The sequence below is a fragment of the Chiloscyllium plagiosum genome, chromosome 34 (genome assembly GCF_004010195.1).
Source record: "Chiloscyllium plagiosum isolate BGI_BamShark_2017 chromosome 34, ASM401019v2, whole genome shotgun sequence".
In the NCBI taxonomy this organism is placed as follows: domain Eukaryota; kingdom Metazoa; phylum Chordata; class Chondrichthyes; order Orectolobiformes; family Hemiscylliidae; genus Chiloscyllium; species Chiloscyllium plagiosum.
In genome coordinates this window covers 502849-515001 of record NC_057743.1, presented here as the reverse complement: position 1 = coordinate 515001, position 12153 = coordinate 502849, and the positions used below count along the sequence as shown (strand labels likewise).

Here is a 12153-nt window from a genome sequence, read left to right as displayed (position 1 = left end):
ATGGAGATGGAGAGGTCCAGGAGGGGGAGGGAGGTGTCAGAGATGGTCCAGGTAAATTTAAGGTCAGGGTGGAATGTGTTGGTGAAGTTGATGAATTGCTCAACCTCCTCGCGGGAGCACGAGGTGGCGCCAATGCAGTCATCAATGTAGCGGAGGAAGAGGTGGGGAGTGGTGCCGGTGTAATTACGGAAGATCAACTGTTCTACGTAGCCAACAAAGAGACAGGCATAGCTGGGGCCCATACGTGTGCCCATGGCTACCCCTTTAGACTGGAGGAAGTGGGAGGATTCGAAGGAGAAATTGTTAAGGGTGAGGACCAGTTCGGCCAAACGAATGAGAGTCTCAGTGGAAGGGTACTGTTGGGGACGTCGGAGAGGAAGAAATGGAGGGCTTGGAGGCCCTGGTCATGGCGGATGGAGGTGTAGAGGGATTGGATATCCATGGTGAAGATGAGGCATTGGGGGCTGGGGAAACAGAAGTCTTGGAGGAGGTGGAGTCTCGCACGTATGTGGGGAATTCCTGGACTAGGGGGGATAGGACAGTGTCGAGGTAGGTAGAAATGAGTTCAGTGGGATAACATGCCTACAATTAAGTTCTTTTTGGTCCCCTTCCCTTTTTAAATAAACATGTTACATTGGGAGTTTTCCAGCCCTCTCGAACTTTCCAGAATCTAAGAATCCTCAGAAGCTTACTGCAAGAGCATTCACTATCTCTGCAGTTCTTTCAATAATATTCTAGGATGTTACCCATTAGGCTGAGGGGACTTAGCAGCCTTTAACTCCATTAGGTTCCTAGTACTTTTTCTCTAGTGCACTAGTCATTACCATCTTTGAGGTCTACAGCACAGAAAAGACCCTTCAGCTTATCAAGCCTGCACCAGTCAAAAACAACAGCCTAACTATTCTAATCTGTTTTCCAGCACTTGATCCATAGCCTTTTGTACCTTGGCATCCCAAATGCACATCGAAATAATTTTTAAATGTTCAGAGGGTAGCTGCCCCTACCACCCTTACAGGCAGTGAGCTCCAGTTTCCCACCATCCTCCTTCCCTTCACCTGAAATCGACACCCCCTCATCATTCATTCCTCCACCAAAGGGAAAAGTTCTTTCCTGTCTACCACGTCTGTAGAAACACAGAAAACAGGACCAGGAGTGGGCAACTCGAGACTAGTCTGCCATTTATTATTATCATGGCTGATCATCCAAGTCAAATAGCTTGTTCCTGCTTTTCCCCCTCCCATGTCTTTTTAATCCCTTAACCCCACGTGCTGTACCCAATTCTTCTTGAAATATACAATGTTTTGGCCTTGACTGCTTTCTGTGGTGTCGAATCCCACAGGCTTATCACTCTCTGGGTGAAGAAATGTTTCCCCATCTCAAGTCCAAAAAGGTTTACTCTATATTCTTCAACTGTGAGCCCTGGTTTTCGATTCCCCTGCCATTGGGAACATCCTCCTGCATCTACCCTGTATCATCCTGTCTAATTTTCTAGGTTTCTTTAAGATATCACCCTCATTCTTTTAAACTCCCGGAAACATAATCCTAACCAAATCAGCCACGCCTCATATGTCTATTCTGTCGAGAATCAGCATGGCAAACCTTTCATTGTACTACCTTCATCCTTCAAAAATAAGGAGACCAAAACTAACATTTATCAACATTATACTGCTTCCATCATGCTTTTGCCCAATCAGCTTGTCCAAATCACACTGAAGCACTTCAATATCCTCTTCACAAGCTTACCCACCCCACCCAACTTTGTATCGTCTGCAAACTTGAAAGTTACATTTAGTTTCCTCAACTATATCATATATATATTTTAAATAGCTGGGATCCTAGTACCGGTCCCTGCAGTACCCCACTAATCACTGTCTGCCATTGGATAAAGGCTTGTTTAGTCCTATAATTTCCTGTCCGTGATTGTTACTGTATTGATTTCCTTCTCCACTTTTGTCTCTGGTTATATTTTATCTTCTACTATGTCACAAAGGATTTATTCAGCTGTTTCCTGGTTCCCCAAAACTATTTCCTAAGCCTCATTCTCTAAGTTGCCTCTGTTCACTTTGGCTTCTCTCCTCCTTTTCAAACATTTGAAGAAGTTCTTACCACCCCTTTTTATATGACTTGCTAGTTTACCCTCAAAGTTCATTTTCTCCCTCCACTACTTAGCTGGTAATCTTTTGTTGGTTTTTAAAACGTTCCCAATCCTCTGGTTTATCACTAATTTTTGCCACATTATATGTTTTTTCTTTCAATTTGATCCTACCCTTAACTTCTCTGGTTAGTTGTGATTGGTTTACCACTTCCTAGAATCTTTCTTCCTCACTGGGACATATTTTTGTTGTGAGTCGTGAACTATTTACTTAAGTCTGCCAATGTTCACAAAATTGCTTTCCCAGTCCAATCCAGCCAGCAACATCTTATTTGAGTTCAACATATCTACTTCCAACCCAAGTTTCTAACTGTCAAACTGAATGCTAAATTCTACCAGGATTATGGTCATTGTTTCTTGTTTACTCTGAGATCATTTATTAAACTTGCGTCATTACACATTACCTGCTCAAAATAGCCTAGTTGGATCCCCGTAAAAGAGCATAAGGCATGCGAGCAGAAGATAGGCCATTCAGCCTATCGAGTCTGCAGTGCCATTCAATCATGCCTGATATGTTTCTCAACTCCATTCGCCCCGTAACCATTGATGCCATTGACAACCAAGAACCTCTCTATCTCTGTCTTAAATATACTCAATGACCTGGCCTCCACAGCCTTCTGTGGCAGTGAATTCCATAAATTCCCCACTCTCTGGCTGAAGAAGTTTCTCCTTATCTCTGGTCTAAAAGGTCTTCCCTTTACTCTAAGGAAATGTCCTCGGGTCTTAGTCTCTCCTGCCAATAGAAACATCTTCCCAACATCTTCTCTGTCCAGGCCATTCAGTATTTTGTATATTTCAATTAGATCCCCTTCATCCTTCTAAACTCCATCAAGTATAAACCCAGAGTCTTCAAACGTTCCTCATATGTTAAGCTTTTCATTCCTAGCACCATTCTTGTGAATCTCCTCTGAACATGGTCCAGGGCTAGTACATCCTTCCTGAGATACGGGGACCAAAACTGTGCACAATACTCCAAATAAAGCCTGACCAGAGCCTTATCGAGCCTCAGAAGTACATCCCTGCTTTCTATTCAAGTCCTCTCAAAATAAATGCCATCATTACATTTGCTTTCTTAACTACTGACTCAGCCTGCAAGTTTACCTTGAGAGAATCCTGGACTAGACCTCCCAAGTCTCTTTGCACTTCAGACCTTTGAATTTTCTCCCCCTTTAGAAAATAGTACATGCCTCTATTCTTCCGACTAATGTACATGACCTCACATTTTCCCACGTTGTACTTCATCTACCACTTCTTGCCCACTCGCCTAACCTGTCCAAATCCTTCTGCAGCCTTCCCACCTCCTTAATGCTACTTGTCCCTCTACCTATCTTTGTATTGTCTGCAAACGTAGCCAAGAATTTGTTCTGGCAAACTATCAAATATAGTCTATGAATTCCTCTTTCAGGCTATTTCTGCCAATTTGATTTTCCCAATCTACCCAAAGATGAAAGTCATCCAAGATCAATGTTTTGTTATTTCTTTGAGATGATGACCAAACAGGTGGATGAGGGTAAAGCAGTTGATGTGGCGTATATGGATTTCAGTAAGGCGTTTGATAATGTTCCCCACGGTACCAAAATAGCTGCCCTGCAATTCTGCCATCTGTCTTTGTTTTTTCAGGATATGTATTCCCTCTACGGAAGCTAGAAAACTTGGAGAAATAATGATATTTTGAAAAATGACCATATTACGGGGGGGGGGGGGGGGGGGGGGAGGAGGAGGTAGTCTTGGACGTCTTAAAATGAATAAAAGTGGATAAGTCTTCCAGACCTGATCAGGTGTACTCCATGACTTTGTGGGAAGTGATTGCTGGGCCACTTGCTGAGCTATCTGTATCATCTATAGCCACACCTGAGATGCCGGAAGACTGGAGGGTGGCTCATGTGCGATTTGGTGGACAGCGAAGGTTTCCTCATAGTACAACAGGATCTTGATCAGATGGGCTAATGGGCCAAGGACTGGTAGATGGAGTTTCATTTAGATAAATGTGAGGTGCTGCATTTTGGAAAGGCAAACCAGGGCAGGACTTTTACATTTAATGGTAAGGTCAGTGCATCCAGTATAGGAGCTGGGAGGTCATGTTGCAGCTGTACAGAACATTGGTTAGGCTACTTTTGGAATACTATGTTCAATTCTGTCTTCCTACTGTAAGAAAGATGCTGTAAAATTGAAAAGGTTCAGAAAGGATTTACAAGGATGTTGCTGGTTTTGAAGGGTTTGAACTATGGGAATAGGCTGGGCTCATTTTCCCTGGAGAGTGGGAGGCTGAGGGATGACCTTATAGAGATTTATAAAATCATGAGGGGCATGATAGGGTGCATAGCCACGGTCTTTTTTTCCCCCAAGAGTAGGTGAGTCCAAAACTCAAGGGCATTGGTTTAAGGTGAGAGGGAAAAGATTTAAAAGAGACCTAAGGAGCAACATACTCATGCAGTGGGTGATGCGTGTATGGAATGAGCTGCCAGAGGAAGTGGTGGAGGCTTGTACAATTACAACATTTAAAAGGCATCTGGATGGATATATGAATAGGAACGGTTTAGAGGGATATGGGCCAAATGCTGGCAATTGGCACTTGATTAATTTAGGATATCTAGTCTGTATGGAAGAGTCAAACCAAAGACTCTGTTTCCGTGTGTACATCTCTATTATTCTATAACCCAACCTGCCTGTATTTAGTTTAAAGCCCTCTCTATGGCTTTAATTTTTCGATTTGCACCTGTCATGCCCACCCCACAGAACACCTCCCTTCTACTCCACTACTGGTGCCAATGGCCCAGGAACTGAATTACCACTGCAGTAGTATGAGGGCAAGAGTTAGGGGACAAATGTCAAGGCGTGGGGTCCAAGGACCAGGAGGTAACAGCTAATTGCCAGTGCTCTATGCCAGCTGCATGTTGCTGAGGACAGGAAGGGAACTCAAGGCCAGAAGGTATAATGAGAGTCACTGTTTTGCCAAAGTGGTTAAAAAGGATGGTTGGGAGGAAAGATAGAGGCTGATTGGGGGAAGTAAGGGAAGACACAGAAACTGCAGATTGTGCTGTGGGTGAAATGAAGGCTACAGTTGAGTAAGGGAAGTCGGGAATAGTCAAAGGAGAGTGAAAAGCAGGAAACTGCAGGTTGCAAAGGTTTGGCTGGTATTTATTTGTAGGGAGAAGAAAGTCTGCAAGTGAAAGAAGAGAAAGGATAGCTGAAATGAAGCACGAGTCTAATGACGACCATGAATCCATTGTCAATTGTTGGAAAAACTCATCTGGATCACTGATGTCCCTGAGAGATAGATGCTCCAATCCTTGCCTGGTCTGGCCTACATGTGACTCCAGACCCACAGCAATGTGATTGACTCTTAACTGCCCTCTGGGCAATTAAGGATGGGCAATAAATGCTGCCTAGCCAGTGATGCCCTCATCCAGTGAATGAATAAAGAAAACAAAAGGTGTAAGGCAGAAAGTACAATTGAGAATCAACTGGAATACCGAAGGTCTAGGCAGGGAGATGAAAACATGAATAAGAAAAGCAACGATGAACTATTAAAAGACTAGTAAATGACATAAAGGGAAATCCCAAAATCCCAAACATATAAACAGTAAGAGAGTGGTTAAAAGAGGAGTACACGATCACAAACCAAGAAGAAGATTTACCGATGGAGGCAGGGGACATGGCTGGTGTTAAATAAGTTCTTTGTCTATGTCTTTACAAAGGAGGATGCTACCCAGATCATGGTGACAGAGGAAGAAACCCTGTCACTAGAAGGGATCAAAATTAATAAGGAAGAAGTTTTGGTTAGATTGTTGGGACTGGGACCGAGTGAGATGCACCAAAGGAATTTGAAGGAAATGACAGCAGAAATTGCAGAAAGATTGGCCATAATCTTTCAGTCTTACCTGCATAGTGATTGTAATAAGGTCAGCTAGGTGGACCTCATAGAATATGAGTTCCCTGATTGAACCAGATTAACAGCCCTAATCAAGAAGCCCTGGTTGATAGTTAAGGAGTGTCAGACATCCCGTTCAATCTGACAGCTTGCTCTGAGGAAGTTGGATCACTTGCAAGGACTTTCCTCATGTAAGTAAAGGGTGACATGGTGTCAGGATACTGGTCTCTGTGGGGTTATTCCACTCTGGACCCAAGGAAGCTGCCAGAAGACTACAGAAATATTAATATTATAGCCTTGTTCAAAAAGGGAAACTAAGGCCAGAAAGGATTTGGTGACCTCTGTTTTCCACTATTCCCTGTGCAGCCTCCATCCTCTATCCCAACCACCCCTTCAGGCCACCTTAGAGAAAAAAGGTATATCTTTAGATGTGCAAACAAAGCAAGGGTGATGTGAGAAATTTTTTTCTCATAGTGAGTAGTTAGTGTATGGAGTGCACTGCCTGGCAATTTGGTGAAGACAGATTTAACTGAGGCATCCAAGAGGACATTCAATGGGTTTTTTTTAAGCTTGTAATGGTATGCAGGGATTTGGGGAAAAGGCAGAAGATTGGCACTAGATAGTTGGACTAGATAATAGAGCCCATTGTAAGCATAATAGGCTAAATAGTCCCCTTCTGCACCATTATAATTCTTTGATTCTGCAAATAATTCATTATGTAAATTTTTACAACTGAACATGGTATCTCTAGCTTAAGGCTGCAGATGATCAGGAGCTACTCTGTGCAGAAGATTGTTGTGGATGCTTGTGGTGAAACGGTTAAAAAATTATGTCCCAATACATGTGTGAATCTAACCGGAATGGAGGTGTTGCTTCGTCCCGTGTGAATCTTATTACACACCTCCCCGTGTGAATCTTCTTATCTGTATGTAACCAGAATGGAATGTGTTTTTTAGCCTTGCTCTGCTGTTCACATGAATGTTTATATCTGGAAAAGAGTATATCAGCTGGAAAAGTCTCCAGTTCGGTGAGTCTGCTCCGGGGTTACGTTTAACCGCCGAGCGTGGGTTGTTGGCAACCGCTCTACGAGAACTGACGGCTCCCAGTTCCGGTAACATGTAGAGTGAGTATAAGCCAGACCCGTTGTATGAGACCTGGTTGTGGCGACGCTGCGGGGAATAAAATGCCCATATTCTAGCAGACTCGCCTCTTGGTCGTTTGTTCTGTGTCAGACTACTCTCCTACGAACCTGACCTTGAGAATTTTTTAAAACAATGCTATAGTAATTCTTAAATTTAAATGTGAAATTGAGATGTGAGATAAAGTACAAAAGGGCCTGGTTAAAATATCCCAGCTACGTAAATGTGAAGGAAACTCATCAATATGCTGGTGTCTTTAGGATGACGACTTGTTGTATCAAATATGTATCACGTATTTTGCTTACATATGCCTGTTGTCTTATGTCAATTTAAATATATTATCTAAGAAAATTAATGTTTTTCTTGTGTGTCATGGCTTAGGTTTAATGGGGTTGATAATTTTGATTTTGATGAATTCTTCTAAATCTGTTTTTGTGCAAGTCCAAATAATGGATGTAAGTGAGCTGGAAGGTTCATTTTTCAGACGTTTCATCACCATACTAGGTAACATCATCAGTGAGCCTCCGGATGAAGCACTGGTGTATGGCACACTTTTTATTTATGTGTTTATGTTTTCTTGGATTGGTGATGTCATTTCCAGTGGCGATGTCATTTCGGGTTCTTTTTCTCAGGGGTGGTAAATGGGATCCAAGTCAATGTGTTTGTTGATAGAGTTCCAGTTGGAGTGCCATGCTTCTAGGAATTCTTGAGCATGTCTCTGCTTGGTTTGTTCTAGGATGGATGTGTTATCCCAGTCAAAGTGGTGTCCTTCCTCATCTGTATGTAAGGATACTAGTGAGAGTTGGGTCATGTCTTTTTGTGGTTAGTTGATGTTCATGTATCCCATTTACCACCCAGTGAGAAAAGGAACAGGAAATGATATCACCAACCAAAGGAAACCTAAACACATAAATGAAAAGCTGGCCATACCACCAGGCTCACTGATGATGTTACCTAGTATGGTGACAAAACGTCTGAAAAATGAATCTTCCAGCTCAGCGAGCAAACCTACATCAAGACTTTTTTTTTAAATTGACACTATTGTGGTTTGGATGATTTAAGTAGTAGACTAGGAAGTTTCATTAAGTGGAAAGATATCATCACCTCAAAGTCAATGACATTACACTGATACAAGTACTTATTCAAGTAAACTCATGGATGTTAAATGCATTATTTACATGGGCAGACATTCTGGACATAGATGCAGTGAGAGAGAATTCCAATAACCAAATTGCTGCTGACAGGATCAACTCTGGCAGAAAGGAAAGATAAGCCTTCGGCGGATTCATATGGTAGGATGGTTGGTGAGAGTGGGATGGGACAGCTGATCCTATTAAGTTAATCAAGAATGCCTTAGTAGAATATTTAGTGGACACTGGAGACAACAGAGAGAATCTATAGGCTTTTATAAGAGGAAGGTGAGCATTGAACGGAAGCTAGAGAATAGGAAAGTTATAGACTGATGAAGTGCAGGATAGGATTTTGTGGAGGCTGAGCAGGTTAATACCTGGGTAAGAATAAATTAAAACAGATGAAAGTCATGAAAGAAAATGGGGAAGAAAACAAAGTGGAAATAGAAATAATAGACTTGATTCCACAGCGGAGAAAGTAAGGACTGCAGATGCTGGAGATCAGAGCTGAAAATGTGTTGCTGGAAAAGCGCAGCAGGTCAGGCAGCATCCAGGGAACAGGAGAATCGACGTTTCGGGCATATGCCCTTCTTCAGGAATTCCTGAAGAAGGGCTTATGCCCGAAACGTCGATTCTCCTGTTCCCTTTGATTCCACAGCAGCAGACAAAATGAATAGGCAGGGGGAAAAACTTGGTTTGGAGTCCAGAATACTATTTTTATTCTTGCAGAGAGATGACAACAACTGTAGATTTTTCATAGAATCATACAGGACAGAAGAGCCCCTTCAGTCCATCAGGTCTACTCTAAATCTACTCTAGTCCATTTTTACATCAATGTCTCCATAGTCTTGAATGATTAGATTAGATTAGTGTGGATGTAATAGATCAAGTTCTCATCCTAGTATCTTTTAAAGGTTGTGAGGTTTCCCACCTCAACTGCCCTCCAAGCAATGTCCCTCCAAGCTACGTTCGCACACATAACTTCTCCAATGTTCTGCACATGGCAATCAGCATCAGTAACTTCCTGTTCCAGAAATCGCTGATGCACATGGGAGCTTGAAGACCCAGGCAGCACCAGGAAGAAAACCAGAGGGAATGCAGGCACTGCATTTCCATTTTTAAAGTTTTTTTTGGAATAACAGCAATCTTAGCTCTCTTTTCATCTTTTTGTCATTCTCCCTCACTCCACTGATTGTTAAGAATACGCAATGGCAGATTTTGTAGCAGGCTTTGCCAGTAATAAAAAGAAGGGGTAACTGCACTGTACACTGGAGGGAGGAACTTTGTAGTATACACAGTTTGGTATGAGCGCAAAGACATCCTGATAATCTGGGGAATCCCATAGATTGAACAAGTGATTCTCTTGGGAGAGGTAATTTACTTAAAATTAACTAAAGGTAGAAGGCTGCTTTTCTGTTAAAGTGATGTTCAACTTCACAGAGGAAAAATATTCATTTCCAACCAGAGAGATTCCTTTACTTAACCTTGCACTGCAACCCTTCCGAACCCCTCCAAAACCACCATTACCACACTAAGTGAGCAAGTTTCACAAACACTTTTGCATTCTGATCAGTGTTAATTTTTCTTCCAGATGGGAACAAATAAATTTGCCAGCCAGCAGGGGATGACAGCATATGGTACCAGAAGGCATTTATATGACCCAAAAACTGGAGTGGAGAAGCCGCTTGACCAGACTACCATTAGCCTTCAAATGGGAACCAACAAGGGCGCAACACAGGTATGGGGGAAGCATCTGAAAGCATGAAGACAGGAGGAAATTGATATTTTTGGAAAACAATAACTTCTACCTAAAAATGGCACTGTTAAGAGCAATCAGGTCAAATCTCATTGCTGTTTAATGGAAGTGATTAAATCTTTAACCGGTATGAAAGAATAAAGAAAATTTTATTGGGTAGACACTGAGTATCATGATATGAAGTGGGTTGCAGATTGTAGACTATATAAACAGAGGGCATGGTAGAGGGTTTGCAGGGGACAGGCAGGGTACATTGATCATTCTTTGACAAAACCTATTACTAATTTCAGGCTGGAATGACTGCTCCAGGGACACGAAGACACATCTTTGACAACAAACTTGGAACTGAGAAATGTGATTCCACCATTGTGTCACTGCAGATGGGAACAAACCAAGGGGCTTCACAGAAAGGGATGACTGTGTATGGGTTGAGCCGGCAGGTATATGATCCCAAGTACTGCTCCACTCCCAACTTCCCTATCAACAATGGGAACCAGCTAACCAGTGGCTCTGAATGCAGTGAGAGTGACTACCCAGCAGAGTACAAGTACAATCAGCAAACAGATTCCAACCGTCACAGGCAAATATATCAGGATTTTGAATGAGAACAGAGTGGCACTGCTTAATAAACTGGCTTGTACAAATGTGCATCGCAGCCTTACACATCTCTCAGGTACAAACCACTTAGCTACACAGAATGCTTTGTTGATCGTGCAGTGTTAGGCTCTGCTGGTTGAATTATATTTGGAAACCTGAAACATTTCTTTGAACCAGTGTTGGGTGATCAATCAATTCCAAAAGCTGTAATAATAAGCCAGATTAATGTAATAATTGGCAAAGTACCCTGAATGTATCCATCCAGATCTAATTTAAAACAATCATCTCTCATCCTGCTTAGCTTATATATTCATTATAACATTTAAAACAACATTAAAATACAAATAAAAGTTTAATTTTAATAATTTTCCTACTCACCAATTTGTCAGCACTTGCTCATTGTTTATAAATCTTTCTGTAAATCAACTCACTGTAGTAAACTTTTATACAATGTATGAATTGGCTGCTATTGGAAATCACTCTTTCTACAGTGACCCACATAGGAAACACTGCACTGATCCACCAGTCATTTTTAGGTATCCTTATTATGAGCTTAACAATCATGTACATGAGAAGATTTAACAATTCAGACACTGAATGAGATGGATGCATGTCACTTGGGCAGGATTAATTCTACAACATTAACTTTGAAAACCGATCCCACAATTTTCATTGCTGCGATGTCCGTGTGGTAATATTGAGATAGAAATTTTACAAAGCTTGAAGCAGTTTAACCTCCAACTCAGCACTGGTACAGAAACAGCAGCAGAGGAAAACCTGAGATGATGAGAATGCTTTAACAGCTGTTAATTAGGTTAGTTTTTAGATTTTGTATTCTTTTTCCAGTATTGAACATTTAAACATTATAACCAGCAATTATGTAGTGACTTGTGTAGATGTGTAAATCTCCTGCTCACAACAGCACTTCTCAAACTCAACAAACACGTCTCAAGTTGTAGGCACACAATTAGACTCCGAACTCTATCAGAACATCACTGGTCACACCAGGTCTCTGTGCTTTCTTTCACTTGGCTCACTGCTGTTTATTCAAAAACATGAAATCCAAAAAAAAATGTGTAGCAGTTTAATAGTCAGACAAGCGAGACATGATATTTCATTTCAAAAGAACAACAGAATGACAACCATTCTCAAAATAGACTTAGCCATCAGGAAGCCTCACATAACAAACCTCAATCAGCTAGTCACTGGTTACATCAGGTCCCTTTGACTCAGCTTCCTTACCCAGGCCCAGCACCTTGTGGACCCAATGTCCATACATGGGCTCAGCATATTGTGGCAATACTTAGTGCAGCACATAAACTGGAGAAATGTCACTGCAGATACAGGTCAATGATGGAAGATGTAGACAGAATGGATTCAAAAGAAGCTCAAACATACCGACTAACTTCTGCAAATCACTTTAATCAATCTCAAATAGATTAGATTACTTACAGTGTGGAAACAGACCCTTCGGCCCAACAAGTCCACACCAACCCACCACCCACCCA

At 41.8% G+C, this 12153-nt stretch overlaps 1 protein-coding gene across 1 annotated transcript in view; it reads left to right on the top strand.

The window, feature by feature from the left end:
* cnn1b (calponin 1, basic, smooth muscle, b) overlaps positions 1–12153 on the top strand; it is a 25858-nt gene extending 13705 nt beyond the window's left edge. The window contains exons 6-7 of the mRNA XM_043675500.1: positions 9884–10030; positions 10339–12153. Coding sequence (XP_043531435.1) covers positions 9884–10030; positions 10339–10653 — 462 coding nt within the window. The 3' untranslated portion in view covers positions 10654–12153. The remainder of the gene's footprint in view (positions 1–9883; positions 10031–10338) is intronic.